At 48.3% G+C, this 17,503-nt stretch overlaps 1 protein-coding gene and 1 pseudogene across 5 annotated transcripts in view; one reads left to right on the top strand and one right to left on the bottom strand.

Annotated features, from left to right (window-relative positions):
- The window catches only part of NDE1 (nudE neurodevelopment protein 1), a 53,368-nt gene that overhangs the window by 20,774 nt on the left and 15,091 nt on the right, over positions 1-17,503 (top strand). Inside the window, exons 5-9 of one of the 5 annotated variants that reach the window (XM_062180506.1) lie at positions 7,031-7,167; positions 8,639-8,818; positions 10,439-10,530; positions 12,056-12,232; positions 14,445-15,642. In XM_062180506.1, coding sequence (XP_062036490.1) covers positions 7,031-7,167; positions 8,639-8,818; positions 10,439-10,530; positions 12,056-12,232; positions 14,445-14,627 — 769 coding nt within the window. In that variant the 3' untranslated portion in view covers positions 14,628-15,642. Of the gene's footprint in view, positions 1-7,030; positions 7,168-8,638; positions 8,819-10,438; positions 10,531-12,055; positions 12,233-14,320; positions 14,418-14,444; positions 15,643-17,503 lie in introns of those variants that run through there. The other 4 variants (XM_062180507.1, XM_062180509.1, XM_062180510.1 and 1 more) reach the window with 4 other exon arrangements.
- Positions 5,662-5,781, bottom strand: LOC133751146 (small nucleolar RNA SNORA51; annotated as a pseudogene).

Here is a 17,503-nt window from a genome sequence, read left to right as displayed (position 1 = left end):
TTTGAAGTTTATTTTCATTTCATTTGAAAAGCAGAGAAAGAGAGACAGATGGAGAGAGATGTTCCATCCTATGGTTCACTCCTCAAATACCTACAATGGCCAGTGTTGGGGCCAAGCCAAAACCAGAACTCAATCCAGGCCTCCCATGTGGGTCGCAGGGACCCAGATACTTGAGTTATCACCTGCTGAGTCCCAGGGTGTGCTTTGGCAGAACGCTGCATTGGGAGTGGGGTGGCACAGACTCAGACCAGGGACTGCAGTGTGGAATATGGGCATCAGAAGCAGCAGACCAACTGCTGTGCAAAGTGTCTTCCCTGGTTTCTATCTTTAGGTCCTCATGTACATCTTTTATAGCTTCTAGGTTTTGAGACTTCATGAGGGCAGTCTTCTTGATACTTTGATTGGGCGTGTGTTGTTTTATTATTTTCGGAAAGGTTTTTTATTGTTTGATTTTTTTGGTACACTTTGCCTTAGTCCACTAGGAATTTATATTTGTATCTAGGGTAAGATATGAATCCACCTTTATTTAGGTGTGCCAGTAGTATTAAACACGTCATCTTTTTTTCCATTGATTTAAAGTCCATTTTGTCATCTGTTCACCTCTCACATATTCTGGGATCTAATTCTGGACCATCTGTTTTGGTGCAGTGTGTAGGTTGTGAACTGTCTCACCAGTACCATAATGACTTGATTACTGTGGATTTGTGGTCTGTGAAGCTGCGTTCTGAATTCTGACCTCCCACTTGCACATCGTCACTTCCCTGTTTATCATTGATCAGAGCAAGTCCCATAGGCAAGCTGAGTCAGAGGGTGGGAAAGACTATTTCATCGACTGTACGGCTGCAACCAGGGTGCGGATCAAGGAGGGGTGAACCATTGAGACTAATAATGTAGTCTACCATAGTGCGGTTGTATATTCAGAGTTAAAAATATATATGTACAAAGGGGTAGACTTTTGTTCCTTTATTTATTTGAGAGGCAGATACAGAGACTGTTGGTTCACTTCCCAAATGCTTGTGACAGCTAGGGAGCTTTTGTCTCTTTAAGGATGCTATTCAGCTATGCTACAGCTGGGAGCGAGGAATTCAGTCCAGGTCTCCAACGTGGGCAGCAGAAACCCAGCTACTTGAGGTTTTGCTGCTGCCTCTCAAGTTCTGCATTAACAGGGTTTGGAATCAGAAGCAGGAGCCAAGAATTGAACCCAGATACTCAGATGTGGGACACAGGCATTCTAACTAGTGTCTTAACTGCTAGTTCAAATGCCCACCCAAAGGGGTTTGGTTTTTTAAATGCAAATTCAAACATATTAAAGTAGAAACTTGTAGTATCTTCTTTCCCCTACAAAGGAGCATTCTGTACACAGTGTTATACATCTTGTTTTCTCACATAACAGTGGATCTTGGAGATTGCTTTGTATTAGGACACAGAGCATTCCTTTTTTCTTCCCAAATACATAATACTTGATTGTGTGATTGGTATTGTCTTGTATGATAACATAATAATTTATTTGTCCCGTCCCCTGTGGATAGATGTCTGTTCATTTCCATTCTCCAGCAGTGATAAGCAACTCGGTACAGTAGCTCAGTACAGATGTGTATCTGTGGAATAAATTTCCAGATGTAAAAGATCCATGCGTCTGTGTTTATCAGCTGTTATCTATGGTTGTGCCACTTTTCATTCCAGCAGCTGTGTGTGTGAATCCTTGTTTTCCGATTAATTTTATTCATTCACACAGTGGTTTTCAATCTTTGGATTTCTGCAAATTGAGTAGGTAAGAAATAGGTGCGTTTCTGGATTGAGAGTGACCTTGAGTTTCCTTTTATATGCTTAGGAGCTGTTTTATTTTCTGTGAGCTCTCTAGTAATCTTTGGTCTGTTGTTGGTTGGATTTTGTGAGTGTTTTTCATCTTTTCTAGGAAAGTTTTCTACCTTGGTGTAGGCTGTGAGTCACAAGTGTTTGGAGTTTGTCTTCCTTCCACCCTAATTACCTAATTACGTAATTACCAGGTCATGAATGTCAAGCTTGAAGGCCCTTCTCACTTCAGTGTTGATGAGATCATCTGGCCTGTGTTGTCCTCTAGTATTTTTGTGTTTTGTTTTTCTTTCTTCTCTCACATTTTTACTAAAGATACACTGGGGTCACATATTGTCCATGCCCTGAATAATGGAGTGTTCAGATCAGATGGGGTAGAAGCACAAATCACCATTATTTGTTAGAGAATGAATAAAATTCCAGATTACCAAAGTTTTATTTTTAAAAACTTCAACATTTTTAAAAATTATTTGAGAGGAAGAGAGAGAGAATCTTCCAGCCACTGATTGACTCCCCAAATGCCTACAGCAATCAGGCTGAAGCCAAGAGCCAGGAATTCCCATCCTGATCTCCCATTGGGTGGGAGAGACCCAAGTGCTTGGTCTGTCATCCACTGCCTTCCCAGGTGCTGCCTCCCTGGGTGTGTTAAGCAGAAAGATGGATTGGAGGTGGATCAGAGGCACTCCAATATGGGATGTGGGCATCCGAGGTGGCTTAACACACTGTACTACAACTCTGACTTCCAGAATATTTCTATTATACAATTTTAATTTTATAATTTCAAATTTTGGAAATTTGAAAGTCTGCTGTAAGAACAATTTCTCGGTGCCATCAGCTGTTTAATTGTTCTTACTGTTTTTATACTGCATATCTGTAAAACTGAATGACTTGCTTTTTATTGAGGAGGGGAACCTTGTTCAATAATAACTTTGAAAGACTAAGGGGGTAGTTGGAAGTAGCTAAAAATTAAAAGGTTAAATACATGCCCTAAAGGTTACTTTGTGAAATACATGAGTACTGAGATACCAGAAGTTCTACAGAGATTAAAGTTGAGATAATTTAAATTTATCTTCCATGTGGTGTTTTGGCTTAAAAAAGATATTCAACAACTCTGTCTCTTAATATTTAAGTTTATTGAAAATCTGTTTCTCCATCGAACAGTTTTCAGGTTCTCAATATTATGTGAAATGAATAGTTTTCAGTCATTAATTTCTACAGTATTTTGTAATTTACAGTAAATTTTTAAAAAATGCTTATTTTTCTCTACTTGAAAGAGCATTGATTGTTTCACTCCCTAACTGCCTGCACCAGCCAGGGCTGGGCCAGGCTAAAACCAAGAGCCTGGAACTCCATTCAGGTCTCTCATGTGAGTAGAAGGAGCCCAAGCTTTTGAGCCATCATTTTCTGCCACTCAGGGTACATAGCAGGAAGCACCAGAATGTCTGCCCCATAACTGTATTTTTATATATCACTTCAGTAGATGAACTACAAAAAGTGATTTTCACTCAGACAACAACTAACATGCTGACTTTAATTCTGAAGTAAATAAATCGGAATGGCATGCCTTCTTGGTAACACTGCTGCTATTACTCTGACCAGGTACAGTCTCAAGATTATTGATCCACATGGGTTCAGCGGTGGCAGAAATGTTTCCGAAGTTGATCTTAAGTTCTCTGGCATTCTCGAAACAAACGAGTAGATTTTGAACAAATAACTGTTTAAATTTCTGATCCAGTTGGAATGTATCTTGTTGTAAATTTCCATAAATCTTTACTCCTCTGTTGTACTTTCATCACACTTTCAATCGGTCATTAAATAAAGAAAGTTCTCTGAAAGCTAATGATAAAAGTAACACCATCCAAATAAAAATACAGATGGCACAGGCAGGCTGATTTGTGATAGTGTGATAATGAAATAAGGATGGCCAGGGGAGCTCTGAACAGGAGGCTGTGAGGGAACTGACACAAGGAGGAGGCTACCGTAGAGCCTCAGCGATGAACCACAGCCTGGCACTGGTTACGTGAACAGACTAACAAGCGCAACCGAAGGTCCGGAAGCAGATGCAGATACTTGTGAGTGTAACTCGTGGTGAAGGTAGCATCAGAAACCATTGCAGCCCAGAGTGAGCCTCACTTCCAGGTCTGAGGCCGGCTGGGGAGCCACCTAGGTGAATTAGCAATGGATTTAAAGAAAAAAAATTATTTCCTTATTTAAAAGGCAGAGCCACAGAGGGAGAAACAGATCTTCTGTTGTCTGGTTCACTCTCACAACAGGGCTGGACCAGGCCAAAGTCAGGAATCTGGAACTCCATCCTGGTCTCCCCAACGTGGGTGGCGGGGCCCCAAACACTTGGGCCATCTGCTGCTGCTTCCCAGGCACATTAACAGAGAGTTGAATCAGAAGTAGAGCAGTCAGGACTCAAACCCATATTCCAGTATGGGATGCCAGTTTGACCTTATTGCACCACAACACCAGCCCCAAGAATTAATTGGTATATAACATCCTCAGGGCCAGTGCCGTGGCTCACCTGGTTAATCCTCCGCCTATGGCGCTGGCATCCCATATGGGTGCTGGGTTCTAGTCCCAGTGGCTCCTCTTCCAGTCCAGCTCTCTGCTATGGCCCGGGAGTGCAGTGGAGGATGGCCCAGGTGCTTGGGCCCTGCACCTGCATGGGAGACCAGGAAGAAGCACCTGGCTTCAGACCGGCACAGCGTGCTGGCCATAGCAGCCATTTGTGGAGTGAACCAACGGAAGGAAGACATTTCTCTGTCTCTCTGACTGTCTAACTCTACCTGTGAAATAAACAAATTGGTGTATAACTTCCTGTCTTCCTCTTCATAAACACAGTGTCTGTTTCCACAGGCGTCTGTGCCCTACAGTAAAGCGGTGCTTATGTGTGGTCAGAGGAATTCCTAGGTAATTTTATCATCGCTGCTTGACATGCTGACCTGAGGACTATTTTAGCTGATTCCAGTGTTGTCGTCCTAAATATTACCCTTTGTTTCTTTCTTTCTTTTTTTTTTTTTTTTTGACAGGCAGAGTGGACAGTGGACAGTGAGAGAGAGACAGAGAGAAAGGTCTTCCTTTTTGCCGTTGGTTCACCCTCCAATGGCTGCTGCGGCCGGTGCACTGCGGCTGGCGCATCGCGCTAATCCGAAGCCAGGAGCCAGGTGCTTCTCCTGGTCTCCCATACGGGTGCAGGGCCCAAGGACTTGGGCCATCCTCCACTGCCTTCCCGGGCCATAGCAGAGAGCTGGCCTGGAAGAGGAGCAACCGGGATAGAATCTGGAGCCCCAACCAGAACTAGAACCCGGTGTGCCGGCACCACAAGGCATAGGATTAGCCTGTTGAGCCAGGCGCCGGCCTTTGTTTCTTTCAATCAGGCACCTTTAGTAACTTTCCTATTTATTTCTCAAGACCGTTTGAGGGTAGGTACTAAGAAACTCAATCTAGACGTGAGGACAAGTTGATTGAATCTGTCCTCGCTTAGTGGTTGAATGAACTGAGACTCAAGATTAAGGTGTTTTTTTTGTTTGTTTTTGTTTTTTTTTTTTTTAAGATTTATTTATTTGAAAGGCAGAGTTATCTAGAGGGATGGAGAGACAGAGGGATATCTTCCATCCATTGATTCACTCTTCAAATGGCTGCAACAGCCAGGGCCGGGCCAGGCTGCAGGGACACATGGGTGCAGGGACCCAGACACTTGGGCCATCTTCTCCTTTCCCAGGCGTTTGCAGGGAGCTGGATCAGAAGCAAAGCAGCTGGAAGTTGAACCTTTACCCATTGCTGGCATTTTTCTGAGCACATACATAGGAAGCATTTTGTGCTCCCCCCACCACCCCACCAACTTCATGTACCCCTCATTCACAGTACGGACCAGGCACAAGTCCTGAGCTGAGGAGTGTATGGGGAAGGTCTGCCTCCTCGTTTTGTACAGTCAGTATAACATGGTGGTAAGACCAGGAGGCATTTTTGTTGTTGTAAGATTTATTTGAAAGACAGAAAGAGGTACCTTCCATCTGCTGGTTCACTTGCCAATTGCCCATGTTAGCTCGTGCTGGGCCAAGTTGAAGCCAGGAGCTGGGATCTCCATCCACGTCTCCCGTTTTGGCGGCAGAGACCCAGATACTTGAACCATGACCTGCTGCCTCCCAGCGTGCATTAGCAGGAAGCTGGAATCGGGCAGGGAGCCAGGCTCACACTCTGATATGAGACGCAGGCATCCAGGCAGTCATTTAGCCCCTGCACCAAATGCCAGCCCCGGTTGTGTGTTTTATATGACTCTCCTTGCTCCTCACTCTTCTGTGAAGTCCTGTACCGTCCCTGCTTTATATATGAAGAAACTGGGGCACAGAGAAGGTAGCTTGCCCAGACAGAGTTAAATAGATGTCTTTGTTACAGCACTTCTCTGCTTTTTGGCACAGTGCTCTAGTGAAATGTCTGACCTGCTTACAAGAAGTGAGTGTTAGCAGGGCTGCTGGCTAGAATGGGACTTTGAGACCGAGAGAGAGGTCTTCCATCCTCTGGCTCACTCTCCAAATGGCCACAATGGCCAGAGCTGAGCCTATCTAAAGTCAGGAGCCAGGAGCTTCTTCTAGGTCTCCCACATAGGTGCAGGGGCCCAAGCACTTGAGCCATCTTGGACTGCTTTCCCAGGCCATCAACAGAGAACCGGATTGGAAGAGGGGTAGCTGGGATATGAACTGGCGCCGCAGGCAGAGGCTCAGCCTACTATGCCACAGCACTGGCCCCAGAACTTTTTAAACCTTTAACATAGCTAGGCGGTGAAAGGTGGTTTCTTCTGTGTGATTAAATGCAGGTTGTTAAATTGCACGTGTATGTGATTAGGCTGTTGCGAGTGGTGTTTTGCACTGTGAGCTTCCAAGAGAAGGCAGAGCCTGCTGCTCTTCCCAGACAGCGGGATGCCGTGTGCAGTTCTGATGAGGCCTGGGCTCCCTGCTGGGTGCTGAGCGGACGTTATCTTACTGAATCCTTGTGGCAGCCTGGGGCATCTTGTGAGCTCTGCAGACTCCCAGTCTGCAAGTGGAGAGCCCCAGTCCCAGAAGCCAAGGGGACTTGCCCAGCTCTCCAGTACCAGGAAGCCCAGAGCTGGGACTTGTGCCCAGGTATCGCTGACCCTTCCATCTCCTGGTTCTCTTGGTGCTGGATGGAGGCTCCCACTTGCTCTCTTGAATGACTTGGTTTTTCTCGTTCCCAGGGCCACGATCATGTCTCTGGAAGACTTTGAGCAGCGCCTGAATCAAGCCATCGAAAGAAATGCCTTCCTGGAAAGCGAACTTGACGAGAAGGAAAATCTCCTAGAATCCGTGCAGCGGCTGAAGGATGAAGCCAGAGGTCAGGAGGCCGTGGCCTTGTTCTCTGTGTCTGCCCCTTTGTTGTCACTTCTCCCTGCCTGTGTTCCTGGTCCTACTGCCTCCCCAGAACTCTGCACAGCAGACCACATGGGCCAGTGCTCAGATCTGTCAGACGTGCAACCCCATAAACACCCCTCCTGGGTTTTTGCAGAACTAGCTTTGGAGTTCACAGATTAAGCCCTTGGCTTGGGGTTTTGCCCCTGGGCAGCTGAATTCACCTTAAGAAAGATGCTTCCTGGTGTGTCCCTCACACCACACCAGTTTGGTAGGAACACAAGTTTTGTGGGATTGCTGGCCAGCCCGTGATTTTGTGACTAGATGGCATTTGATATAGCTTGGCTGAGAACTCTGAAACCTTGTCACGTTCCGAGGCAGAGCTTTCCAGCTGGAATGAGATGGTCATTAGTCTGTCATCCACACTGGGGGCATTTGAGTTTTTTGTTTTTTGTTTTTGACAGGCAGAGTTAGAGACAGAGAGACAGAGAGAAAGGTCTTCCTTTTCCGTCGGTCACCCCCCAAATGGCCGCCACGGCTGGCGCGCTGTGCCGATCCGAAGCCAGGAGCCAGGTGCTTCTCCTGGTCTCCCATGCGGGTGCCAGGCCCAAAGACCTGGGCCATCCTCCACTGCCTTCCTGGGCCACAGCAGAGAGCTGGACTGGAAGAGGAGCAACCGGGACAGAATCCGGCACCCCAACCGGGACTAGAACCTGGGGTGCTGGTGCCGTAGGCAGAGGATTAACCAAGTGAGCCGCGGCGCCGGCCTTTTTTTTTTAAGATTTATTTATTTACTTGAAAGGCAGAGTTAGAGAGGTCTTTCATCTGTTGATTTACTCCCCAAATGGCTGCAGCTGCCAGAGTTGAACCAATCCAAACCCAGGAGACAGGAGCCTCCTCCAGGTTTCCCACATGAGTGCAGGGGCCCAACCACTTGGACCATCCTCTGTGTGCATTAGAAAGGACCCAAACTGGCACCCATATGGGATGCTGGCTGGCAGACAGCAACTTTACCCACTATACAACAGCACTGGCCCTTTAATTCCATTCTCTGTGAGCTTTGTAAAGTACCCTCATATGTAGAAACTATACGTCTGATAATGCAGAGTGCAAAACTCCTGGGTGAGGAAGGTGTCTGGGGACAGGTTAGGAAAGCATACCTCCATTTAGTGTCCTACATACACTGCTGAGCTGGGGTGTTTTGTGACATTAAGACAGTAGTGTGTCCTGGCCATCATTTCTAAAAGCCGTTCAGAAGCCTCTTGTTTTTTCAAACAAAAGAAGAATCTTGTGGTTTTACCAGTCTGCAAGGCAGAGTCATGAGGGTGTCTTCACACTGGGTTCATCTACCTGGAGTTTTCCACGAGGTGGAAAACTCTCCTCACCTCCTTGTGGGAGCTCCCCGCCCCACCAACCCAAAGCAAGGACCTCAACTTTCAATGCATTTCCTGGCACAGATTTGCGGCAGGAGTTGGCTGTGCAGCAGAAGCAAGACAAACCCAGGACCCCCATGCCCAGCTCCGTGGAAGCTGAAAGAACAGACACAGCTGTGCAGGCCACAGGCTCGGTGCCGTCCACCCCCATAGCTCATCGGGGGCCCAGCGCCGGTGTAAACACCCCAGGGGCCTTCAGACACGGTAAGGGGATGAGGATCTTGTGTTTTGCCCCACTGAGAACCCGGGTGGGTCCCGGGTGAGATGATTTGGAACAGGCTGCACAACAGGGCGCAGTCTGGGAAGCTGTCAGCTGCAGGGCACTGAGATACATGAGAGGAATGTCTTGGATCTGGTGTGGGATCTGTGGTGAGGTATAGGAGGGGCCACCCTACTTAGAAGGGAGCCACTGTTCTACTCCTGTCGCAAGGAATGTGGGCCCAGCATTTGTGGATCTTTCTGATCTTTGCCAAAAGCTGAAAATCCTTTTTGAATATGAAATCGCCCAAATGTAAATCGTCAGTAATCAAATTAAAGTGTGTCCAGAATACAGCTGTTGGGTACCAGCCCCAGTGTGGTCCTTGCTGTGTGGGAAGGACCACGACACCTGAGTTTTCTTTTCCTCCCAGTCCCTTTGCCAGTGGCTGCTCACCTGTGAGACTCTAATCAGGCCACTGAGAGCAAATGCTAACATTGTTATCTTCCCTAATCCAAAACAGGATTAGGGAAGACAAGCAGTGAGTGCTCAGTAGGTGCTGGCTAAGCCTTCTGCATCTGTGGTCTCCCTGGGTTCTCAGCACTCAGGATGTGAGTGCTGTGCCTGATCAGTGGATGTGGTGACCAAGACCCCGGGTTAAGGAGCTTGATTAACGTCACACAGCAAGTAAATGGCCAGGGTGGGTTCAAACCCAGGCTGGCTGGCTCCAGGGCTCCCACTGCTGTATTTTGCCTCATCCCTTAGCTTGTGCCCTGGGGGTAAAGAGCTGGTGAGCTTCTAGAATCCCAGCCTGGCGCCGTGGCCCACACTTAAGGCACACGACTCACCTGGGGTCTTGTTAAATGTACCCCAGATTCAGTAGGCCTGGGATGGGCCTGCGATTCTGCATTTCTAACCAGTGCCCAGGTGATGCTGGTCCCAGACCCACTTGGAGGAGAGGGGCTCTGTAGGTAGAACCCTGGGAACTATGGCTGGCTCCATCTGTGTGGCGTTTATCGCAGAGGCTCCTCAGGCTGGTTAACCACATGTTGACTATCCCTTATTCAAAATGCTTGGGGCCAGGAGTGATTCCCATTTCAGATCCTTTTTTTCTCTTCACATTTTGTGGCATTTGCACATACAGAATGAGATATTTGGGGGTAGGACCCACCTCGACAGAGGAAGTTCATTTTCTGTTGCATACACTCCTTACGCACAGTCTGAAGCTCAGTTAAACATGAGTAATTTTGTGCATGAAGTCAAGTGTGGTGTGGAGTTTCCCACTTGCGGTGTCATGTCAATGCTCACAGAGTTTCAGACTTTAGAGTGCTTTTCAGATTTTTGAGTGAGGGAAGATAATGGAATCCTCAAGACTTCACAAGGACTTGTTTTGATTTTGCTGAAGAAGACGAACACATAGAAATGAATATTGAACATAGGCATTTTAAGGACTGGATGAGGTGGATATCAGAGAGACTCCGTGTGTCCTGCAGTTGATTCTTGAGCCACAGAGAACAGCTTCCCCTCACTCCCTGCTCCCTGCCACGATTGTCACACGCAGAGATGTGAGTGCTCAGACGCACTGCTACTGGTCGATTTGTTCCATACACTTCCCTTTGTACCCCCAGGTCTGGACAGTCCCGCTGGTGGAACCCCACTCACACCTGCTGCCCGGATATCGGCACTCAATATCGTGGGGGACCTGCTACGGAAAGTGGGGGTAAGGCCATGCCCTGCTGGGCCCATGTTTCAGGCTGTGTGAGAGGGTTCACCCTGTTCTTTCCCCTCTAGTGGCTGCATCATGAGTTGTAGGTGTGGCTGGTTCTTTAGCATCTCTTAAGAGTCATCACCCTTCCTGCTTCCTGTAGGCAAGGCCATAGCCAGTCACCCAGAGCTCTGAACTGGAGTGTTGCCTTAGATTCCTGGCTGTGTCTTTTTTTTTCCTTGTACCATTTTTTCCTCCAAACAATCTGGAAAATGAGGTTGATATCCATGTGTGTTTTTTCCCCTTAATTTGAAAAAAAAAAAAAAAACAAAACCTGGGGAACATTTAAATATTGCCTTCCTTGGAAAGAGAAAGTCTTCCAGGTGTTGTATTAATTTCAGAGAGAGATTCTTTTGGGCTTAAGCAGTAGCAAAGATTTTCTCTGTACTTGTTTTATTCGTTTACGACAGCTGGAAGGTTGTGTAGCACAAGTCCTGACAGCTTGTTTTCAGGCAGTATGCATGTGTATTCATGGCTGCAACTTCCTGGAAGTTTGCAACTCATTCCTAGTGTTTCAGCTTTTGGTTGCCTAGTTTTCCGTTACATAAACAGGTCTTTGTTTGACTATCTAGCACAGAGTACAGAGGAGTCTGGGCTGGTCTCACTGCCCTGTAAGTTTCCTCGTGGGCTGCTTACTACAAGGCCAAATTCTTTTTTTAAACCTCCTGCCTTGCTGTGCATGCTTAACGAGGTAAAGAAAAAAAGCAAACAAATTTGAAAAGTTGATTTCATACATGTTTTCTAGAGGCAAAGTTGGAAGATAGGTAGGGTTAGTGATTTTTCCAGGAATGCCCAAATACTTTGTTTTAAAGATTTTATTTATTTCTTTGAGAGGTAGAGTTACAGACAGAGAGATGGAGAGACACAGAGAGGTCTGCCATCTGCTGGTTCACTCCCCAAATGGCTGCAGCAGCAGGACCTGGGCTGATCTGAAGCTAGGAGCCAGAAGCTTCTTCGGGGTCTCCCACACTGATGCCGGGGCCCAAGGTGCCCGTATGGGATGCTGGTGCCTCAGGTCCCTGCCCAAATATTTTATTAATAATTTTTAAAAAATTTATTTGAGGGCAGAGCAAAAGACAGAGATAGACAGTCTGTTTGCATCCTTTAGTTCACTTCCCACATGCTGGCAACGGTTGGGGTTGCACCAAGCCAAAGCTGGGAATGCAATCCAGATCTCCCACGTGGGTAGCAGGGCCCTGATTACTTGAGCTGTCACCACTGCTCCCTAGAGTGTGCATTAGCAGGAAGCTGAGGAGCCAGAGTCGGCGAACCCAGGTATTCCCACGCGGGACGCAGGCATCGTAACCACTGCCTGATGTCTGCCTCCCGGATATTTCACACAGCTAAGACTTGGCTGTATGCTGGATTCCTCTGAGGTTCCACTGTGGAACAGTTTGAGAATCACTGTTTTAGGTTCTTTTCCATGTAGGGACTCCCCTGAGAGAGAAGAGCGGGAGATGAAAGCATATTTTTTCCCCAGGCGCTGGAGTCCAAACTTGCTTCCTGCCGAAACTTCGTGTACGATCAGTCCCCAAACCGGACGAGTGGCCCAGCCCCAGGGCGGGGGAGCAGGAGCAGAGATGGAGGCGACAGACGGTCAGGCAGCACCAGCGTGCCGTTGGGTGACAAAGGGTCAGTGCCATTGATGAACCTCACGGTAGGGGAGCACCTGGCTACTCCAGGGGGGAGATGCTCATCCCAGCCCATAGCCCTTGTTTTCTAAGTTGCAGGATTATTTCAGCAAACCTTATCTTTTGCTTCCTTCCCTTGAGACAGAATTAGGTGGTGTCTTCTGGTCTGGGCAGACGGCCAAGGAGAAGGCAGTTTTCCTAATTCAGTTCTGCATCTGTGACTCGTGGTCACTCTGTGGAAATGTTCTGGGTGTGCTACTCTGCTTCCTTCAGAGGGAGAATTTCTCTTTTATTATTTAATTATAAATGTTTGTTTCTTCATTTGTATTTATTTGAAAGGCAGAGCAGCAGAAAGAGAAAGAGATCTGTATTCACTGCTTAACTTCCCAAGTAATTGCAACGGCTAGGGCTGAGCCAGGCTGAAGCCAGGAGCCTGGGACTCCACCCAGATCTCCTACGTGGGTGGCAGGGCCCAAGCACCTGCGCCATCACTGCTGCCTTGCAGTCACATTAGCAGGGAGCTGGATCAGTACCAGAGGGAGGTGGAGTTTGAGCTCAGGCATCTGACAGGGGATGCGAGCGTCCTGAGCAGCCTAACCCAGTGTGTCAGTGTGTCATAATGCCCCCAACCCCTCCTTTTTTTTTTTTTTTTTTTTTCATGGTAAATCTGTAGACCCTTTCAGGAAACTGACATTGAGTTCTAGCCAGACTAGATTCCTGAAACCCATCTCCCAATTAGAAAACACAGCCATGGGCCAGTGCCGCTGCTCAATAGGCTAATCCTCTGCCTGAAGCGCCGGCACCCTGGGTTCCAGTCCCGGTTGGGGAGCCGGATTATGTCCCGGTTGCTCCTCTTTCAGTCCAGCTCTCTTCTGTGGCCCGGGAGTGCAGTGGAGGATGGCCCAAGTGCTTGGGTCCTGCACCCGCGTGGGAGACCAGGAGGGGCACCTGGCTCCTGGCTTCGGATCAGCGCGGTGCACCAGCCACAGCGGCCATTGGAGGGTGAACCAACGGCAAAAAGGAAGACCTTTCTCTCTGTCTCTCTCACTGTCCACTCTGCCTGTCAAAAAAAAAAAAAAAAAAAAAAAGCCATGGTCTCTAACAGGTTCATTTCTTGTCTTTTTTTTTTTTTTTTGACAGGCAGAGTTAGAGACAGAAAGGTCTTCCTTTTTCGTTGGTTCACACACCCCCACCCCACCCCCAAATAGCTGCTAAAGCCGGCGCGCTGCGCGGATCCGAAGCCAGGAGCCAGGTGCTTCCTCCTGGTCTCCCATGCCGGTGCAGGGCCCAAGGAGCTGGGCCATCCTCCACTGCACTCCTGGGCCACAGCAGAGAGCTGGAGTGGAAGAGGAGCAACCGGGTCAGAATCCCGCACCCCAACCAGGACTAGAACCCGGGGTGCTGGCGCCGCAGACGGAGGATTAGCCTAGTAACCCGTGGCACCGACCCATTTCTTGTCTTACTTAAAACCAGGCAGCTTTCAGATTCAGAGGTTCTCTAAGACCTGCCACCCTCTCTGTGGCTCCTAAGCCACCTGGGACTGATGGGTCTGTGGCAGACATACAGGAAATTAAGTTAGTTTCCATGTCATGCAGTTAACTTCTGGACCTTTAGGTATAGATATAGATATAGATTTTTATATTATTATTTTAAAATTTTTAATGGTTTTTAGAGATTTATTTATTTGAAAGAATGACAGAGGGGGAGAGAGAGAGAGAAAAAGAGATAACTTCCATCCACTGGTACATTCTCCAAATGGCTGCAACAACCAGGACTGGGCCAGGCCAAAGCCAGGAACCAGGAACTCCATTCCAGTTTCCCACATGTGTAGCAGGGCCCCAAGCACTTGGGCCATCTTCCACTGCTTTCCCAGGTGCACTAGCAGGGAGCTGGATCAAAAGTGGAGCAGCCACGTCTCAAACCGGTGCTCATATGGGCTTCCAGTGTTGCAGGCAGTGGCTTGGCTTGCTCCATAGCTCCAGCCCCAGTTTTTAATATTTCTAAGTGACAAGTAAGAAGTGGGTGCTTTTAGCGGGCTTCCTGAGACTGCGCTTTTTGTGCGACCCAGGGGGTCCGAGAGCCAGATAGCCAGTGTCCTTTTCTTCATTTCACAGGAGAGAAAACTGAGACCCTGAGGCCCTGCTCCCGACTATTGATACTCTAGAACTCTGTGGGCCCCGTGCTAGCCAGTGGGTCACGGCTGTGCCGTCAGCTTAACTTGGTTTGCTCTGTCTGAAGGTTGGGAAAACGCCTGGAATTTGGGAAGCCGCCTTCGCATATTTCCTCACCACCGCTGCCGTCAGCCCAGGGTGTAGTCAAGATGTTGCTTTAGGAAAGCCACGGAAGCTTCTGGAGCCCTGGTGTGTGTGCAGTGTCGCTGCCTTTCTCCCCCTCGTTGCAGTAGGTGTTTGGTTTCCTTAAGTTAGTTGGAGAAATGAGAGCCAGCGGTCACCGTCACTCGCTTTTGTGCTTTGTGGCCCGAGCCCGCGACTGAGGCCGTCGTCGTGGCCCCCGGCGTTTGTCCCTTGAAAAGTCACCGTGGTCCCAGCGTCTGTGGCAGAGTGTGTGTCGTGAAGAGATGGGGAGGGCTGTGAGCGTGGTTGACAAGGCTAGCCCCTCGTTCCCCGCTCACCCGAGTCCCGGTCAGTCTTCAGAGGTAACGGTTAACGTCCGAGTCTCCTTCCAGCAGGGATCGTAGCCCATCTCGGGGGCTGCCCCCCACAGCCCACGCTCACCTGGTGTCTGCGTCCAGAGCCAGTTGTCCCGGTGCTCGACACGCACTCAGTCCTGTTCAGGAGCAGAGAACGGAAGAGGCACGTGCCATGGTTGAAACCGTGGTCTTGTGCCTCTGGGACGTGTCCATGTGCCTTTCCTGAGGTTTTCAAGTGAGTTTCAGAAATTTTCAGGTAAATCCTGAGTCCGCCACGCTGGCATGGGGATGGCTTCTGTGTCTGGGCCCTGGGAGGCCTTGGAAATGCAGCCTCTAGGAACAGGACTTCCTTCCTTCAGAGCTGTCATGAGGTGCCCGGAGGCCCCAGATCCCACTGAAACCTGGGATTGTGGCAGGCGCTTCCTTGGCAAACGACAGACGTTGCAGGAATTCCAGCGCTTGCTGTGAGCTGCTGTCTCTCACTTCCCCGCACAGGTCGGAAGACACACTAATTTCAGGAGCGTGCATGCAACTTAACAGCCTTCGTTTTGTTACTCAGTTATTTTCTATGAGAACTGCAAAAATGTCCTTAAGTTGAAAATAGAACTTTTCAAGTGCTACTGAAATTCAGCAGAGAATTAAGCCGCAGTACTAGGGATTTTAACCTGAGACATCCTAACCTGTATCGGTAAAAGATGTACTTTTATTTTTCTAAAAGAACAATAAAATCCAAAGGAAGTCACGATCAACTGGTCTGTGGTGTGGTGGATATGGCTTTGTTGTTTGGACTTCTGGATTTGCTTGTTTGGTGGTGGAAATTTTTTATTTAATTAATTAGCTTATTAGAAATAGAAGGAGAGAGAGATCTTTCATCTGTTGGTTTACTCACCATATGACCACAATAACCAAGATTGGGCCAGGCTGAAGCCAGGAGCCAGGAGTTTCTTCCAGGTCTCCCATGTTGGTGCAGGGTTCCAAGTATTTGGACCATCCTCCACTGCTTACCCGGCACATTAGCAGGGAGCTGGATTGGAAGTGGAGCAGCCGAGATTCAAACTGGCACCCATATTGGATACTGGCACTGCATGCAGAGGCTTAACCTTCTACACCACAGTGCTGGCCCCCAGCTTTTATTTTTTTAAAGAATTTTATTTTCAGAGGTGTAGCAGGTGAAGTTGCTGCCTGCAGTGCTGGCATCACACATGGGCACCGGTTTGAGCTCCGGCTGCTCCACTTCCGATCCAGCTCCCTGATAATGCATCTGGGAAAGCAGTGAAGGATGGCCCAAGTCCTTCAGCCCCTGCACATGGGCTTCAGCCCCTGCATGTGGGAAACCCAGATGAAGCTCCTGGCTTTGGCCTGGCCCAGCTCTGGCTGTTGCAGCCATTTGGGAAGTAAACCAGCAGATGGAAGATCTTTCTCTTCCTCCCTCCCTCCCCCTCCCTGCCTCTGCCTCTGCCTCTGCCTCTCCTTCTCTTTCTCTGTTAACTCTGACTTTCAAAAACATAATAAATCATTTTTAAAAAGTAACAACCGCAAAACAATTTCTTGTTCAAATCTTTAAAAAATATATTTATTTATTTGAAAGCCAGAATGACAGAGAGAGGGAGACATAAAGAGAGAGATCTTATATCCACTGGTTCACTCCCCAAATGTCCACAGCAGCCAGGGGTGAGCTAAGCTGAAGCCAGGACCCTGGAACCTGGAACTCCATTCGGGTCTGCTGCATGGATAGCAGAGGTCCAAGCACTTGGGCCATCATCTGCTGCTCTCCCAGGAGCACCAGCAGGGACCTGTATTGTATTTGGGACACTTTGCCATCATCCGGCATATATTAGCATGTTAGTACGTTATCTGTTTTGTTCTCTGATTTTTATTTATTTGAGAGGCAGAGAGAGCTCGGCTCAGACATTCCGCGTATGCTTACAACAACAGGACTGGGTCAGGACTACAGCAAGGAGCTGGTAGCTCAATCCAGGCCTCCCAGGTCTGCATTGGCGGGGAGCTGGAGTCAGGAGCTAGAGCCACTCCACTGTGGGATGCAGATGTCTTAACCACCAGACAAAATGCCCACTCCTCAGTTGAGTCCTCTCCATTTCTGTATTTCCTCTCAAAACTTTTATCCTACAGAGTTGCTCTCTAGAACACATTGTTTTGAGTAGAAGCTTTGCCCGGCATATGTGTCTGGACATTCCACACTGAGGAGGGAATGGGCCCACAGCCTGTATAGCCCCATACTCTACGGGGTTTTTTATATATTCAAGGATTTCAAAAAATAAAAATAAAGAAATCAAGGTGAGAACGTGACACATGTATCCTTCAAAGGCTAAAATGTTTACCATCTGGCTTTTTTTTTTTTTTGACAGGACAGTGAGAGAGAGAGAGAAAGGTCTTCCTTTTTTCCATTGGTTCACCCCCCAATGGCCGCTGCGGCCGGCGCACCATGCCGATCCAAAGCTAGGAGCCAGGTGCGTCCTCCTGGTCTCCCATGTGGGTGCAGGACCCAAGCACTTGGGCCATCCTCCACTGCCTTCCCGGGCCACAGCAGAGAGTTGGACTGGAAGAGGAGCAACCGGGACTAGAACCCGGTGTGCCAGCGCCGCAGGCAGAGGATTAGCCTATTGAGCCGTGGCGCCGGCCACCATCT

This window comes from Lepus europaeus, chromosome 21 (genome assembly GCF_033115175.1).
Source record: "Lepus europaeus isolate LE1 chromosome 21, mLepTim1.pri, whole genome shotgun sequence".
Taxonomy (NCBI): Eukaryota; Metazoa; Chordata; class Mammalia; order Lagomorpha; family Leporidae; genus Lepus; species Lepus europaeus.
Note: the sequence above shows the minus strand (reverse complement) of the source record. Positions and strands in the feature narration are given on the sequence as shown.